The 18,770-nt window shown below is 34.2% G+C and overlaps 2 protein-coding genes across 2 annotated transcripts; one reads left to right on the forward strand and one right to left on the reverse strand.

The window, feature by feature from the left end:
- The first annotated feature begins 134 nt into the window (after positions 1-134).
- On the forward strand, positions 135-1,520 carry Nup35 (Nucleoporin 35kDa). The gene is made up of 2 exons (XM_040717768.2): positions 135-1,238; positions 1,291-1,520. The coding sequence occupies exons 1-2, from the start codon at positions 426-428 to the stop codon at positions 1,366-1,368; spliced, it is 891 nt and encodes a 296-aa protein (XP_040573702.1). The 5' UTR covers positions 135-425; the 3' UTR covers positions 1,369-1,520.
- Positions 1,438-2,565, reverse strand: Hou (GID complex subunit 8 homolog protein Houki). The gene is made up of 3 exons (XM_040717769.2): positions 2,261-2,565; positions 1,802-2,196; positions 1,438-1,736 (listed from the first exon to the last, which is right to left on the reverse strand). Exons 1-3 carry the CDS (start codon positions 2,307-2,309, stop codon positions 1,557-1,559), a joined length of 624 nt encoding a protein of 207 aa, XP_040573703.1. The 5' UTR covers positions 2,310-2,565; the 3' UTR covers positions 1,438-1,556.
- Positions 2,566-18,770: the final 16,205 nt, after the last annotated feature.

Below are 18,770 nucleotides of genomic sequence, written 5' to 3' on the forward strand. Positions count from 1 at the left end.
CAAATGCTCACAGTGACAATATTCTGTCATAAATAGCGTCAATTAATAGTCGAAGACGAAGAAATTGCATCTTGTACACAACATATGTATAATGGTTAATAATATATATATTTAAGATTATTATATCAGAGCAGGGGGTGGGGGTGATATGTGATAGCTGAGGGATAAAATGAGCCCTAAACCTGTTGCACCGCATCACTAAAAGGATAAAGAGCGCGAGAGGGAAATATTGTTGCCTTAACTTGCGGGAAGCAACTAGCGAGCCGCAACAACAGCTACCAAAAAGCTGCATATTATGAGAGTAGCAAGATCAGCAGATCCATTTTCAAAAGATAGAATTAGTAATTATTCGATTATTCTGGGAAGGAGTGACGAGAATTATTAATCAAAAATAATAGGAATATAGAGAGCAATTAATCTTTAGAATGGAACCCATGGCTCTCGGATCCCCAGTGCACTCTCCTCCACACCATCAACTAACTTCCCCGGGAGTGGCTCCCGTGGGAGCCCACAATCATTCGGGTTTTCTTCCAGGATTCCTGATGGGAGACGCCAGCTCCCCTCCTCCTCAGACTCCAAGTCGAATCCTTTCTCCCACGAAGCTTAATCGTAGCTTAAGCCATCATCAGCAGCAACAACAGTCCCAAGTTTCCACCCCACGCTTCAACAAATCCTCACGCGGGACCCCTGCCGCTGAAAAGACTCCTGGAGGACCTCCCATCACTGGACTCTATTCTAAAGTGGGTGGGACTCCTCAAGGGAGAGATCATTTACTACAAACTCCCAAGAACGGATTCCACACTCCCATTCCCACCACCCCTCAACTCAGTTTTGGCGCCACGCCGGATCGAGATGAAGTCTCTCCCTGGATTACCATCTTTGGATTCCCGCCCTCTGCCACGGGATACATTCTCTCCCAGTTCTCCCAGTACGGTGTTATACTACAGCATGATAGCCCTGCTAATGGAAATTGGATGCAAATCCGATACCAAACGAAAATGCAGGCTCAAAAAGCACTCTCCAAAAATGGAAAAGTCATGGGAGGGAGTATCATGATTGGTGTTCGTCCTGGAGGACAAATCGAAGATCAAGAAGCTTCTGTTTTTAATCATCCTTCGGAGAATCAACCTCCAAACTCCTCCATGCTTAATTCCAGCAAATTAGAAACCAGCGTTCTCAACCGTTCCACCATTCGACCCCTTACGCAAGCTTATAAAGTATCCCAGACTGAACATGAGGTAAAATAGCCATTTCACTCTTCGATCACATTCTGATTGTTTCTCTTTCTAGGTCTTGGCCGATTCGAATACTCCCAGCAAAAACAACGGCTTTGTGAACAAAGCCATGGAATATATATTCGGATGGTAGCAAGGTCTCATTCTTTCGGACTATATTTTTTTAAATATCCTATATTTTACAAAATCTATTTACAATGCGTAAAAACAATATAACCATTTTATTAATCATACTGAATTAATTAATAACGTTAGCTAAGTAATAAATATATAATATATATCAAAGAATAGAAATAATTAATATCGTATAAAAAAATTGTTCTATTTGGCCTCCTCCACTTTCCCTGTGGCTAGATCAGTCATTTTTGGATATGGAGTAATGTTTTTCTTGTCTAATTCGGATTGGGACCATAGGATGAGTTTGAGCACTGTAGCAAGTTTAGGTTGAGTAGATTCAGCATGTTGAGCTTTGAGAATGGCGGCGTTGAGTTCACTTGCAACCTGTAAGAGGGAGAAAGGGTCAATCGACTTACGAAATGAGTTGAACTATTGAATGAATTAATAACCTTTTGTCGATGTGAATGTGTGAGGAGATCTGCAAAAGGAGAGGCATTGGGGTCTTCAAAGGCAAGGAGTGCCATGGTCCGCTCCAGCTCTTCTAAGACAGAAGAGTCTTCCTCGCCGCGCTCCGCCAATTGCTCAGATGCAAATTTGAGTGCTTCTTCTACTCGATTGTCTCGAATGAGCTCAATGAGCTGTTGTTGCTGAAGGTGGAAAAACAAGTAGCGATCATCGTCCAACAATTCGGGATGCAGTCGATGCACCAGACAAGTGGCCTCGGATATCTTCCCTTGAATTACCGCATCACGGATCTTTATACGATCGTCCATGTCATTTAAATTCACCTCTGGTTCGATGGCGGCCTCCTCCTGAAATTTCTCAGCTGCCTCTTTGAAACCCTCTGCAAAAGAAATAAGGATTAGAGAAGAATAAGTAACAAATGGACTAAAGCAAGTCGCACTTACCCGTCTCCAGATAGTTCATTATGAGTCGATTCATATTGTGACGATTCATTGCTCCACTAATAACTAATAATACTTTACTTTAATAGTACGATCACTTCTCCAACTTGTTTTTATTACTTTCCATCTATTTTTTACGGCCAGGAGCTCAGAGTCATGTAGCCAATTCTATTTTCTTTCAACCATAATCACAATCAGTTTTGCCAACTTCGACAACTGTCACATTAATTCTAGTAGGCTATAATATATTAATATTATTATTTGTTTATGTAATATATCGTTGACCCAGCGCGAAAACATACTATACTAACAAATGATTTTAATGACTTCTGCAACTTTATTTTGCCAAAAGTCATTATCTCTCCATATTTTAAAAGTGACAATATGCTATGATTTGTGAATCTTTTTAGTACGAAGCCATGCTATGTAGCACTAACTATATTATATGCAATTAAGTGTTCTTAGAGAAAAAATTCTGACTTGTATTTCTATTTACCTTGGCTTTAAAAAAGTATAATTATAACAATATTTCACTTCAATAGCTACATGTTAATTAGTATACTACAACATTTTTAGTAAAGTTATTATCTGACATATATTAGTTCTATGTATCTGATAAATGCATTTTATGAATTTGGTATTATAAATAGGGATAACTTCGTGACTAGGTGATGTTAATCATGATAACAAAATTTCACGATATGTTGTGTACAAGTTGAGATGTCTCTACAAGTTGCAATTTCTTTGTCTTAAAATGCCTTATTTAATTACAACATTAGTTATTCTAATTACCAGCTATTAATTGATGCTATGCTTTCATTTTGATCTATTAAAATTACATGGTTATTATGTATTTATGACAGAGTATTATAACTCTGGGGTTTTGAACTTTATAATGTGCCACAAAATACTTATATTTTAGTCATTAGTGTTTAAATAGTCAACAATTACACCATTAATATATAGAACATCCATGGAATATTCAATTATTGTGGTATCCTCATCCCAAGAACTGAAAATCCTTCAATTATAATTATTCATCTCAATTTTTCGGTTGCAACTTGTACAATTTTCTTATACACAACATATATATTTTGTACAACCTACAATTTTGTTATAGCTAGCTTTAATTTGTTTCCGCAAATTGTACAAAATGCAATTAAAAAATGATATTTAATCATTTTAAATGGCGAATTTATAATTTAGGGTAGTATTTTTTGATGAAAATAGATGTTCAATATGGTGTAATTTTTGACTTTTTTAAAGAAAATTACTCATTTTTAATAAGTATTAATAGTGTTGCAACAGTTCTGATTCAGTCCAATCTTAGGGGACGGTTCTATCAGTTTTTGGGGCAGGCCCTTTGGACTGTCAATACAAGAAATGATAAAAAAAGATGAAATAAAGTTGAGTGATGTCATCAAGGAGCTGAAGTTTTTTTCTTTTTAGGACTGATAATTAATGTTTGATCGGTCCAAAAAACTAAAAACACTGCCGTACTATCAGTCCGGTCCTAATAAAATTTATCAGTCCTAGGACAGGTCCTTATCGGTCTTTTATTGAAATTACAACAGCTGAAATTACGTAGTTACTAGTTACTACTATTAGTTTCATCATAATTCATAAGCTCTTTCAAAACCCGAAGTTAAAAGTAGGAGGTGTGTGACCGGAACGTATGATTATACGTTCTAGCTTTCATTGATTATTTTCTAAGTTCTAATCCTAGCTAGGAGGGAAAGAACATAAAAGGGATAGCTACTACTGAAAGACCAATGTATCGGTCCTTAGGACCGTAGAATTGCAAAAAGATCGGACCGATAAAAAAACAGACTTAAAAGGGAGGCTGGTGGGAAGGACTGATTCAACACTACCGATAATTTATATGCAGGACTTAACTAGACCGGACCGAGACTGAACTGGACGGGACTGCAGTCTTCAGTTCTAAAGGAGTAAGGACTAAGAACTAAGTATTAAAAGCGGCACATTTTGAAGTTCAAATCCCCACATTTGTATCACTCATAAATAAATAATAGGCAAGTAATTTGAATATATCAAAGGAAATAATAGAGATAAATTAATAGTTTGGGAATAAAAACGTTATGATCAGGTCTACAAATTATAACTTGTACAAAATCGCAACCTCTACCCGAAAATATATTGGTATTAATGTATCAAAATATATTTTTCGGAATTACTCAGTTATTTTCTTAACGGATTATATAATATTTAATATTATTATGTAGGGGAGACCGGCGAGGGTTGCATTGCAATTTTATTGTATAATGCAAATTATTGTGGGCGAAAAATTAATAATTATTTTCTCCGATTAGATAAAAAAGAATTTTGAAAGGCAAAAGTAGTTTTTTGAAAGAACAATATTTTTTTAATAAGGGCGTCAGTGTTTCATTTAAATTCCTGATTCTTTTGCTAACAGTTGATATAATTTTATAAAAATTCAAAAAAAACTCATTATGTGAGGAGATATTATTTGAAATTTTGTAATAACGCTCCAACTCAGTACATTGTATACAAAGGGGACATTTGCATCAAGTGATAAAATTTTCACTGAAGTAATAAATTGTATCATAATTCATAATTGAAGGAGATCCCATTTTGAGGACTCAAGGTTGATATTTTTACTACATAAAATCCTTTAATTAACAATAATTCTTCATGAAACTCCATCAAATGACCTTAAGAAATTAAAAAGACTTAATATTTGCATTGAATACTACTTGATCCAAATAGTTTTCAATGCAAACGAATTGAATACTACTTGATGCAAATGATAAAAACTGATATTTGAATTAAATCAAACCAATAATACGTACTAAAAATCCCTATGTAATGTTGAAATTTATATATTTTCTCTCTCAATCGATTCGGGACGACAAAAGTAGTATAATTTGAGAAAAATATATTATTCTTTCCATTGTAATAGTTCATTTTTATATACAATATGAAAATAAGATTTTATAACGATGTAATTACATATTTTTAATAGATTTATATTGGGGCCATTTATATAATGAAACTAGGCATTAGAGTGATGGATTTTTGATAGACAGTAAGGTGTAAATCCTTTTATTTGTTGGTCCTATTTTGACATCCAATATTTGACTATTTTTCTTAATATTAATAAAACAAGAATTTTCATTTTTATAAAACTTTGTTGTTTAGACCTCATCGACATGACCAATGCTGTTGTGATAATTATATATGCATTTACACTTCTCATCAAGCATGTATTTTGGCCAGAGTAGGCCCCAAAATATTTTTTAGAGAATGATTTATACCCTTCTATAATCCTGATTAGTTGCCTATAATAGGTATAAATAAATCTTATTATTTTTTGCGAGTCTGTTTCAAACCACCTCGAAGTAATTGAAGGGAAAGGCAAAAAGTGTTGCCATGGCCTGGTCTTCCCTACAATAAGTTTGATTAATAATATGAATTTGTGTACATATGAGAATGATAAGATAGTGCTTTGCAAATAATTCAAAAAATAACGACTTTCAAATCATTATTGCATTATTTATAAAAGGGATGCTGATCACTAAGACTACGCCGTAATTGTATGTGCTTTTCTTCAAAATCAGTTGGGTCTCTTTGGTATCACAATCATACGTAGGTTCACTCTACATATCCTAGGTAAAAAAAATATATTATCTTAACGTTTTTTAACGTTATTCATTCGTTGATCTCTGATGATAATAACATACGAAAAATAACTTATAGTTAAATGGGATTTTTGAAAATAAAAAATATAATTTCATTAGAATTTATGGTCTTACAATATCAACAACAATAACATCACATTCCATTCCCAAAATGACCAACTCTCATTCTCTCTCGTATCATTCATCGGGGATAAGGAAGATCCTCAAATCATGCTCTGTAGTCTGACCATATAATTTTCTGTATTCATAATAGTACGGAAATAATATATTATTATGGATACACTTGAAATGCTTATAAAATTATACGTAGGATAAGGTGTGCAGGTTATAATTTGTCACGGCGTGAACTATTTCGCTAACACAGCTGTCGAGGTTTCTGCACTAATCAGTGTTTTGAACGTTGATTGGTTAAATAAGAATTAAATCTTGTTGTTAAAAACTTGCAATTGGTCCATATCACCCCATGTTCTGGGTAATACAGGCCACCACAGTTGTATTAGTATAATTGAAAATAAATTGGTTGACTGTTTTCTTTTGTTACTAATTAGGTAATAACGCATAAAAACAGGGGCGTTGCTAGCTTTCATCATTTGATGGGGCTTAGCCCCAAAAATTATAAATACCGTTGTATAATCATTTATATGAATAGGCTTATTTTATATATCTAGTAGCAGAGGCTGCCTGCGTTGCAGAGTTGAATAGAAACAAATAAAGCTATAAACCAAGTAGCGAAACGCGACCATTAGCTTTTAAACCAGAACCTAATTATAGCATGAAAGCAGAGGCCAATACATCCTTGAGAGAAACATACAATGTTTTTAAATTAAAGATAAGGATGCAGTCCATGGTTAGAAACAAGCAGCTGGAGAGGAGTCCTGACACTTACAACAAAGCTAGACCAGGACTGCAAGACCCTGGTCACCTCCTAAAGAGATTCTCTGAGAAGTTACTTGATGCCTCACAAACATCTTAGGGCATAAAGGACTTCTTAAAGAATAAACCAAATCAAAGAAACAGAGATAAAAGATGAAACCGAACCCTCCCATGGGGCAAGAAGCCACTTTTATGCTCATTTTAAGTTATAAATTGATAATTTATCACTCCATTTACTCAATTCTAGCTATATATTTATTAATATACGAATATATTTTAGTTTCTAGCTGCTAGCTACAGTTTTTATTTTCGTGAAGACAAAAATAATGGTTCTAGCGGACAAAAAAAAAGTAAATTTTGACAAATTCTTTTTTCGGTTGTTGATGACGTAAGTCCTCGCGTTACTACTGCCTACTTACTTTAAAGCTTTAGAAACAAAGAATGAAGGTAGAAAAAAAAAGGAACAGAAGGAAGTATGTAGAAAGATACAGAGGGGAAAAAGAAGAGAGATGAGACATAGAGATCAAAAACAGGCTCTTAATGTACACGGAAGTCCCAAAAAATAGTATAGGAGCCTGCTTAGTTATTTTATTCGTCAACCTGCAGAATTTCAAACTGATCTGTTAAACCATTTCCATGTATTCCATATGTGATAACATCAAAATCAAACTTATTAATATATATATGATGTTATAAATTTTTTTGGGGCTTCAGAAACTTTTAAGGGGGCTCAACGAGTGAAGAATGAGTGCTTATTAGGCTTTATATAGACTATGTCTCCTATTTTGCAAAGTTTGACAAATCCATGGCAAAATAGAAAGTTGTGCCAGCTCTGGAAGGACCTCCTGCAAATTGAGGATTTGGAAGCCTCATGACAATATGAGAAGCTGTGGCCAATATTACCTCAATTAATGTGTCTCATAGTCATTTTGCCCCAAAAAGACATCTCATATATTTTATTATATTACTAAAAAATGTATCATCTTAGAAGCCATAGCTTAGTATCATTACATAGTGTCCACATTGTATTCCGTATCAACTATTTTATCTTTGTATGCACAACAAATTTAATCCAAACTAATAGAGTGCAATAAAAAAGATCGGTGAAAAAAAATGATACATAAAATAATTTTTTTATATGGGTGGCACAATTAGCTTGAATTATTAGTATTGTATCGGTCTAAACGAAAACTAAAAAGACTGCAGTCCTATTAATCCGGTCCTATGTAAAATTTGTCAGTCCTAGCATTGGTCCTTATCGGTCTTTTATGGAAACTACAACAGCTGAAATGATGTAGTTTACTAACTGCGTCACAGGAGATGTGTGGCTAGAACGTACAATACTCAAGTAATATAATTGTTGTATCTAAAGGTGAACTCGATTTAGGGCCGAGTCTGAAAGCACGCCGTCCGAACCTAATTTTGCTAAGCCCCAAAAGATCGTGGATGACTCCATTTTCCTTTTGACACTCATGCAAATGAAGAAATTTCTGTTTTGTACAAGAATATTTTTTTGTTTTGAGGAAAAAGAAATATCAAAAACGATATTTTCTAGCCCGATCCACCTCTAGTTGTAGCGGTCCTAGGACTGATCACCTAATCAATCTTTTTTTTCCTCCTACCTCTTCAGTTTTTTTTATCAGTCCGATCTTTTTTAGCACTCAGCGGTCCTATGGACTGATACGTCAGTCCTAGCTCTCTTTATAGCCATTTTTCATTCATAGCTAAGATTGAATAATATAAAAACGATGGAAATAATACATGATACCAAGAACGTATATTAATAAGTTCCAGTCACAAACCTCCTCCTTTAAACTTAAGGTATTTTGTCTCTTGAAAGAGGTTATATTGCACAGGTAAAAGGACTTAGTTAGTAAATACGTCATTTCAGCTGTTGTAGTTACCAGTCCTAAGACCAAGAAGAACCGGACCTAGGGCTGCTTAATATTATTAGGACCGGACTGATGGGACTGCTGTCTTTTTAGACCTATCCAACACTAAGTATTATAGGTACGTTCTAGCTATCATCAATTATTTTCTTCGTTTTTATATTCTTCAATACTAGGTATGAGTTAAGGAAATAAAAAGATAGCTAGGACCTTAGAACTGAAGGACCGACAATTCGGTCCTTAGGAGCATTGAATGAAAAAAAAAGGTCGGACCGAAATAAAGAGTGATTAGGGAATCAGTCCTAGGACCGATCAAACACTACTTTGAATGAAATATGCCTCAAAAATCATACAGTTACATGTCAAAAGAAAGTAACTTTAGAATGAATAGTAAAGTAGGGTATCTCATATTACCCCAGGAATCCCTACTATTAATTGGAGTAATCATTTAACTTTGATCTATTAAAATTAGATATTTATTATGTATTTAGGAGTAATTTAACTGTGGGCATTTGTACTTATATATGTATATAAGAAACTGAAAATGAATGTGATAATCCCAACAATTTGAAACTTTTTCGATATTAGAGCAGATTAGCTGGTATGACGTTTCATTAGATCAGCATTAAACACCCACGAGAGAAAAGGAAATAACCAAAAAATCCCACTCCATATAAAAGCAAGGGCATATAAGATTGAACGACTCAGATGTCAATCTTCCATTCACTCCGAGTCTAACAAGGACTTATAACTCCCGAGAAAACCCTCACTGTGACTCTTCATCTTTAATGAGCGCACAGCTTAGTAATTACTTTAATTTGAATGTTCCCTTCTCAAACATGAAATAATAATGATAAAAGCTTTAGAAAAAGTAAATATCTGTTCAGAGATGGCCCACCAATACAAGGAAATATTTTATACACTTCTCCCTGATACTTTAAAACATTCAATTGAAAGAGGAAAGAATAATAAAATAATTCATAATTCTTGATGTTTTCCAAATTATATATTTTTTTAAATATGAGATTAATTTTTTTATTTTGTAACAACTTGGCTTGTAAGCGTTCTGTTCATCGTTTCGTTAATTTTTTTTCTTCTTCAATCATCCATTATTTATGTTCGATTTCGCGTTCCAGTCATAAGGTATTACTAATACACTATACGACAACAAATCGCGACTTCCACTTTGATAGTGTCAGGGTGTTACCATTTGAGAACTTGATTTCAAGATTTTTTAACTCAATAACCCTGTGAATATTAGTATTCAAATGAGCTACAACTGACAACAATCGGTTCATTTATTGTTGAGACGGAAGCCAAAAGGCAAAGTATAGCCGATTTACAACTAGACAAGAAAAATTGGACCGTCGTCTATTCGAGAAACTACGGGAACAACCACTATCTCGCCTATGCGGTCGATTAGTTTCTGCTGGTAAAGCAGACTTAGTTTCCCGCCTCTGTAATGATGCTGGGAATTGTGGCATCAGACAGGAAGAGGAAGACTCCGTATTGGTTCCCGAAAGGCCTGAAAATCGGGATCAAGGAGTAACTGGACGTCTTCAGGAGGTGGTACTGCCCTGGGTGAAGTCCAACTACCCAGAGGGAAACTATGTGTTCCAACATGAATATACTGCAACCCTTGCAACACAAAAGAGCAGAATTTGTTACTCTCAGTGGCTCATTTTTTTACATTCACTGCCAAATAATGAGCCTCGACCGCATGATTCAGAATTATTGAACTGGTGAAGGTCATATGTTCGGGTTAAGTAGAGTTCTAGAAACTTTCATGTTCGATAAGAGCCTTCAAGAAGTGCAACCTCAGCTCCACTGAGCTACTGCCATGAAATAGGGACCCCAAGCGTTCGTCTTTGCTTTGTCAGCCCTTTAAATCATATTTAAAAAAACTAAAAAAATATATAACCCTTGATTTCATGAATTTTTTGCAAGTATTATTGTAACGACGTTAAAAAATATACTCCGTTCTGTTCATTGAACGCACGTTCCATGGAACGGCGTTCAATTTGCGTTCTGTTCAAAAGCATGGTAATAACGATAAAAATTGTGTGTTTGGGCGGGGGAGCAATAGCCCCTATGGTTCCGGCGCCACTGAGGAGAAGAATAAAAAAGGAGCGAAGAAATTTTAAAGATTTTTTTTGTTAACCGTTCAGTTTTTACCAGTGGAGTCGCTAGCTCCTATTTGGGGGGCATTGAACCCTCCTTTTTTTAAGCCATGTAAATGTATATATAATAGTAATAATCCTATATATATTACAGTGTTCATAATTTCCAGGGCTAAGCCCCTTCCCCAAATAATAAAAGCTACCAATGCTCCAGGTTTTTACCATCAAAGCGCTTAAAAATGAACAGAAAGCATGGTTATGGTTTCTGCATTTTCCGCTCAATATTCGAGCCTGAGTCAAAGATGGAATAGATACTTAGCATCCAAGACCTCTAATTCTAAGCATATTTTATTAATGAATAATTATTTGTAATTCTGGAAAAAATGACACATAATATTATCTTATATTCATCATGAGCCACAAATTGTAATATTCATGTCATTCTAACCAATGAATCACTTTATTACGAGAACATAATGTTGTTCATAAAAATAAAAAAAATCCAAACTTCTTTAAATGTTTATATTATTTTTGTTTTGTTTTGTTCTATTATGAATTAATAATGATATCATTCCACACTTTTAGATTGTTGCATACTGTTACAATCTTGAAAAAAAAAAAAAAATCAAGAAAAAGAGAAATTTTCAATATATTTTTTACATCTCATATTTCGTAATTATATGTTATGATGAAAATCAAGTGTATTTTCGGGATGTTAAAAAACCAAAATGGTAACCTTGACAATTTGAAGAATGTTCTAGAGAAGAGTAGCTTAGCTGTCATGACGGTTCATTAGATCAGCTTCAATCAGCTGTGACAAGGGATGAGGGGAAGAATGAAATAATAAAGGCCATTGAAAAAAGTTACTCCGATGTGAATCCCCAATTTTACTCTGAGTCCAACAAGGACTTACGCTAGGGCGTCCGCAGGTTTATATATATCTTGGGTGGGGGAGCTTTGTTTTTGGATATTTTTTGGAAAAATATCCAAAAATTAAAAATTTTTGGAATTTTTTTTCTAAAATCTACAGCTATTCACAGAAAATTAAATTTTTGGAAAACAAATTGATAAATGAAATTAAATTTTCTAATAAAAAGCAAAAAATCCTTAATATAGAGGGGGGCTACAGCCCCTTCAGCCAACCCTCTGTGGACGTCCCTGTATACAGTTATACCTCTCGAGCAAATCCTCAAGGTTACTCTCCGTCTTTTATGAGCACACATGAATGCTTAATCAGGATTTGAATATAATTGAATCTATGTAGGAGTGGAAGTTCATTACTCAGGAATTAATTAAATAATAATGAGAACTGCTAAGGAAAAGAAAATTCATCCTTCAGATTACCAGTTCCAAAAAAGCGGGTCAGGAGAAAAAATACACAATTTACATCACTAATTATTGGCATCTAGTATAGGATCGGTCCTAAAACTGATTTTTTGCTCAGTATCCTCCCCCCACCTTGTGGTACGTAGTTTAAGAATCATAGTCATATGTGGGTTTTTTTTTTTTTCATTATTGAAATCCTTTAATATGTATTTTATTGCTTTTTTTTTTTTTACATGGGAGACATTTTAGACCTTCTTTGTCATTTTTAATAAAATTATAGCAATTGCCAAAGAACAATAGGAGTTATAAATTAAGAGTAATTAAAATATATTTTTTTCATGACCTAAGGGGTGGTTTAAACAATGATTTTTATGGGACAACCATTCTAGTATGAGTTTATATTTAGTATGTGAAAAATCATATACAGTGTTGAACTCATCTAGTGTTACACATTTTATTATTTTCAATCCAGAATGACATTGTTGCTTATCATGGAGGAGGACAATAAGACATCTTATTTTTGAACAGAGGCAGCTGAGAAGGTTGGAAATAGCAAAGATGACTCTAAATTTTATCAGGGCTAAAAAAAATAGGGTAAAGTTTTGCTCTTTTCTGATGAACATTTTTTCACCATTGATGCCACTGTGAATAAGCAGAAGAGCCGTTACATCACAACCGAACATCCAGTCTCAGGTAAAGTGAGACATGTCTTCAGAACAAAAAAATTCCGTAATCATGGTCTTTGGCGTTGTGGAGTCTGCCCTCCCATTTTTGTAAAGAGGAAGGAACAGCTCAATGCAGATGCTTACATCGAACTTCTGGAAAAGAAAGTGCTATCTTGGGCCAGATAAAAGTTCGGGGACAACTTTATTCTAACTCAAGACGGTGATCCGTGTTATGCACCGCTGGGACCCAGACCCCCCCTCCTCCCTTGTCACATCTGCTTGTAGCTGATCTCCTCCAAAACATTCTTCAAATTTTCCGGTCATTAATCGACGTTAGAATGATAAATACTTCATCTGTCTCTCTTCGAAATTTATGAATCATTATCAATCCATGAGGATATCGCACGTTATCTAATTGAAAATGCCCACATTGTGCCCTTAGCCAGTGAGCTCAAACTAGGGTTCACAGGGAGCGCCAATTTTACTTATGTGGAGCCTGATGCGAGTATAAACGTTGGTTTTTGTTTATAAAGAACACAATTGATCTTATTTAAAAAATATATAAAACCAAATTTGCATCTTGAATTTTTGTTCTTACTTTTCATCTCATAGCCGTAACCAGTAAGTCCCTCTATTCTAAAAATCAGCTCTGACCATGAACTGTTTATGTAATAAAGCATAGAGACATATACAAAACATATGGTATTACTGAATTAAGGCCCTTGTTACTATCAAAACCTTTTTTTTTTTTTTTTTTGGGGGAGGAGGATAAAATTCATTACTGCAACAAAGAAAAGAACTGTCTATATTTAAAATAACACAAGCCAGGGAAAATATTATAATACTTGTATTTAAAGTGATTAAAATTTATTTCATAGTGGCTTTTTAAAACTATTAGACCAAAGATAGACGAGAATGCTTACATAAATATTGAACAAAAAAGAAGAAAGAAAACGCGCAACAACTGTTTTTCCTTTTTTTAATTTCTAAACTAAGGGTTTTCATTACAAACACGTCCTTCTCGTCTACATTTATCCTTAGTAATATTTTGAACAAAAATCAAGGGAAGCTATAGATTTCTATCATCATAAAGTGAGGATGGAATGAAAGAGTTTGATACAACACTCATGTCCAGTGCCAGTCTTCCATGACCAATGTGGTCAAAAAGTGTCGCAAAGGGATAGAAGAAGATAAATTACTATTTAAAAAAAAACATAAATATAGGTCCCAGTTTAGGGGCAAGGATATTTGCTTTCAGTGACCATGCTCCTCCTCTACGCCGGTCCTGTCGTGTACAAGTTGTAACTTGTATAAACAAACTGTACAAGTTGAAATAAACAAAAGAGACTACTAATTTTAAATGCAGGATTTAGAGTACTTGGGATGAGGAAAATGCAGTAATTGAATATTCATTTGATTGTCGGTATATTAATGATCCAATTTTTTGACGATTTTCAGGAAAATTACTAATTAAGTATTATATTTGCACACTATCAAGTCCAAATGGCCATAATGACATTACACGTAAATGTATAAATAATGGTTAATTTTAACCCATAAAACAAATGGTAGATGAATCAATAAAATAATACTTTTTAGAGTGTGTAATTCCTGAAAAAATATTAAAATAATCTACAAGTATATTTCTCTAAAGTTATGGCCTTTATTTAATTATATATCAGATCTAAAGTAGTACTGAGACCAGGGAGGTCTCAGTCCATTGAACACCATCAAGTTTTCGGCTGCAGTAACCGATATACAACAGGAAACCAAATTGGAGGTAGTTTTTCTCCAGTTGATGCCACAAGCCCTAACATAATCACAGAGGCATAATTTTTGGTCTTGGTGACTGTCTTGATGCTCTTGTCAGCCTTTCCAAAGCATACCAGATTATTCAAGTGTTGTTGATATCGCTGAAAACGGAGTTCTTTTTAACGTTGGGACAGGAGCGGCCTCTCAATTCTTCTTAGCAAACTTCCTCCAGCCTTTGGAATGGCCTTACCCACAGTAAACAGATGCAGCTTCTTCTTCTTGACGTACTCTGATATCTTCATCGTTGGGTTTAACTTAAAGGCTTCCATGATGTCTTCAGGCTTCACTTTGGTGGTTTTTGCACTCTTGGATGTCCTTAAGGTTGTTCCTATTAGCCAAACGATTTCTGACCCGAGAGACGGTGGCTTTGCTGAGGCTTATGGCCTTTATGATGCCAAAGGCGTTCCTCCCGGCGCAGATTAAATACCCTATGATGGCTCCTCTTGGCTCCATCGGAGAATTTTTGTTTACAACATGTACATCAATCAAAGGCTTAGAATCTAAGCTTCAAAAATAATCGGAGCACTAAGATTTATTCAAAAACACTTATTCAAAACTATATTATAAGAAGGTACCATTACTTTTACTACAACCCAGTACTTGCGGCAATATTGGTCGGAGTTACTAGACATCGACGAACAAACAAACTTTGCTGTAATAATACAGGATACATCTACCCTCGAAATCATCATTGTTACTCTCAGTTTTTCACTCATACGTCGTTACTGAATACTGAGATGTTCCTTCCTCGTGAATGAAATAAAAATGGTAACAGTTTGAAAATAAGAAAAAACATTCTTCGAGTTACAAATAACAAAGAAAGAAAACTCGCATGGTAAAAAATATTTAGGATTTATACCCCTAAATATATATCCACTCCTCTCGCTGAGCTATAGCTATAAATCTAAGAAGAATGATAACAGCTTGTAGAAATAAACATTGAATCATTGTTTAGGTTCCCAAGAACAACAACAATACTCGCACGCTAAAAAATGCATAAGATTTACAAACTCCCGCTAGTATATAATAAAACTGTCCTCTCCAGTTTCATGCAATCTTGTTGAGACTCACGCATTTCTCCCAAATCTCACGCTATCATGCCATGCATTATATTTCTCACGCATTTTATATACATATATCTTATACCTCGATCAAAAAGGCCTCTAAAAGCCACAAGTAGATAAATTGTGTTATACGATTGATGACGGTCATAAAACGTGATAAGCTTAAAAATCTCACGCCAAATTAACTTCAAAATTTGGGAACCCTGATAAAATAGGGATAATTCGAAAATAAATGTGTAGGAGGCTCATAATATTGAATGAGGAAGCAAGGGACATAAGGATCCATGTCATTTCAAAACCAAGTAGGTGCAATATAAATGCAATATGGAAAATGAGGACGTCTTCTACTCTATAATAGGATGGAATCTCCTCCTCATATATTATTTATTTGTAAATTATAATGAACGCATGTTTTGAAAAAATATGTCATAAATTTTTCAACATCCGGGCTAAACATATATGTATATATTGAACTACTAGGATAGGAAAATATTATGCATAAATATTTATAAATAGGATACTATATGTTGTAAACATACATAAATTTAACTGAATAATATAATTCAAGAATACCAAAACTTAACGAAGAGAAGCCCTTGTTAATAGTTAATAAATTATTAGCAAATAGGGGAGTCACGATACCAATATTTTCCTTACAGTTCTTTGTACTTTTCCATACTTTATCCGACCAGAAATTTATAAACAAAAATGTGGTTCAGGGCAGTTGACATCCACTAACATATGGGTAATTACGAGATTTGTTTTTTTTTCGCGGGGGGCATTGGGGCTTACAAATTTGAGATATGTTTTTTATAATAAAAGACAATTTTTAGGGATCAGTGCCGCCCAACTAATCCCATTTGTACGTCAATAGTGGGCCTAATTTTGATAAGATGTAGTGTTACCATAGAGGAATGAAACAATAGAGGTGGCGTGCAGTGTTGAATCGGTTTAAAAAGCTAAAAATGACCGCAGTCCTATCAGTCCGGTCTAATAAAGATTTGTCAGCCCTAGCACCGGTCCTTATCGGTCTTTTATGGTAATTACAACTGCTGAAATGACGTATTTACTAACTAAGTCCTTTTAGTTGTTCAATATAACCTCTTTCAAGAGACAAAATACCTTAAGTTTAAGGAGGAGGAGGTATGTGACTGGAACTTATAAATATACGTTCTTGGTATCATGTATTATTTCCATCGTTTTTATATTATTCAATCTTAGCTATGAATGAAAAATAGCTATAAAGATAGCTAGGACTGAAGGACTGACGTATCAGTCCTTAGGACCGCTGAGTGCTAAAAAAGATCGTACTCATAAAAAAAAAGAATGAAGGGGTAGGAGAAAAAAAAACCGGATTAGGCAATCAGTCCTAGGACTGATCCGACACTATGGGCAAGGCATGCAAAAAGACTGTTACATTACCTCAAGCCGATAACTTTTCTATGCTTTAAGAATAGTATTTTGCAGAAACAACCATAAATTGAATAGACTCATTATTTTCCTCATAATAATATCTCAAAATTTATTATAATATATCAAAGTAGAGCAACTACAACAGCTGTAATAAACTTTTCAAGATTAGAATGTTTATTCTTTGTCTGCCTAACTTATTACTACTACATATATTTGTCTTTCTCGGTGTTGACACGGCGTTACCTCACAAACACTAAAATATACCGTGTATTTTGTTGTGAGGAGTTGATGTTTTAGCTTTATTTCTCCTAATCGTCGTTCTGAACGTTGATTGGTTTAATTCGAATTAGCTTTTGTTAACAGGTACTTTTTAATAATTGTAGAATAATATTTCCATAGTTGGTAAGCATTGGCCAGATTTCCTTAAATACCAACTGATATTTGTCCTCCCCCCTCACGGTTTCTTTTCGTTTGAATGCCCGCGTGATACAATTATGCTAATGACGTGTTCCAGAATGTATTTGCAAGTGTGTGTGTATGTGGAGGGGGGAATAATATAATAGTGCTGTCATTTTTTTTTTTTCCCAGATCCATATAAAATCTATGTAGTTTTAAAATTGGTGATGTGACTAAATTTGAGCAAATATCCATTTTTTTACATTTATAATTTTTTATAAAAAATGTTTTTTTTTCTTGTTCAATTGTAAAAATTCTGCAAAAGTAGAATAGGGCCAATGGCCAGGGGCGTCCCCAGGGGATGGGCTTGTGGGGCAGCCTCACATCCAAATGAAGGACTTTTTGTTTTGGACTAAAGAAATTATCACTCTGGTTGAAAAAATTTAATGATACTTTTTTAAGGATATCTTTTCTAAAAAGAATTTTACAATTTTAATTATGAAAAATTTTCCAAAAATTCGCAGATGTCCAAGACTGCCCCCCCAAAAAAAAAAAAAAATATATATATCCTGCAGATGCCCCTAAATGGCCCTGATGGTTCTGCCACCACTGAATCCAATATTTCATTGAAAATCTATTTTTTTTTGCACCTGAAAAAAATAAAATTGTCATTTCCACAGATACCTTTTTTTGCCCATAACTTTTTGATTTTGAATCAATTTAGAAAACACGGCTATAGTTAAATATATATTTTGAGACGCCGGTCACTTTTTGACTTATAATTCAAGTACTTATCTCGTCTCGTTGAGGACCAAAAAACGGTTTTGTATTTTGGGTATAGAATAAGCCCCCCATTATATCATAAAAGGCCACACACACACAAAACTCTATTTCATATATATACAGATAGTGATCAACTCTTCCGTCTTTTGCTTGATTATTATAAGAAATGGAATCGTAAATTTGGTTGATTTTTTATAAATATTTTTTTCAAGCAACCTGTAAGAATGAACAGCACAAATAACATAATAATATACTGTGCACACAGCTAGGTACTAAGAAATACCCTGCGTCGAAACGAAATGTATTAATTCTTCAACAGGTACACAATTAATAACAAAATTCCTCACATAGTATTCGAACATTAGTAGTTTAAAAACATTTTCTTTGAGTCAGAATCATAACAGGGTTGGTTCTATTATGATTTATGATATTAGTTAGTACATTATCAGGATATAATGCCAACACCTATTTAGTCGTCAGATGAGTCATGTA

This window comes from Lepeophtheirus salmonis, chromosome 8 (assembly GCF_016086655.4).
Source record: "Lepeophtheirus salmonis chromosome 8, UVic_Lsal_1.4, whole genome shotgun sequence".
NCBI lineage: Eukaryota > Metazoa > Arthropoda > Copepoda > Siphonostomatoida > Caligidae > Lepeophtheirus > Lepeophtheirus salmonis.

What these genes read in the sequence shown, in the direction of transcription:
- Hou (XM_040717769.2), bottom strand. Translation starts at nt 2,309, where the DNA reads ATGAATCGTCACAATATGAATCGACTCATAATGAACTATCTGGAGACG. An exon ending in AATGAACTATCTGGAGACGG is followed by an intron (nt 2,197 to 2,260) that starts GTAAGTGCGACT and finishes TTTCTTTTGCAG; the next exon opens with AGGGTTTCAAAGAGGCAGCT. An exon ending in CACATTCACATCGACAAAAG is followed by an intron (nt 1,737 to 1,801) that starts GTTATTAATTCA and finishes TCCCTCTTACAG; the next exon opens with GTTGCAAGTGAACTCAACGC.
- Nup35 (XM_040717768.2), top strand. Translation starts at nt 426, where the DNA reads ATGGAACCCATGGCTCTCGGATCCCCAGTGCACTCTCCTCCACACCAT. An exon ending in TATCCCAGACTGAACATGAG is followed by an intron (nt 1,239 to 1,290) that starts GTAAAATAGCCA and finishes TTCTCTTTCTAG; the next exon opens with GTCTTGGCCGATTCGAATAC.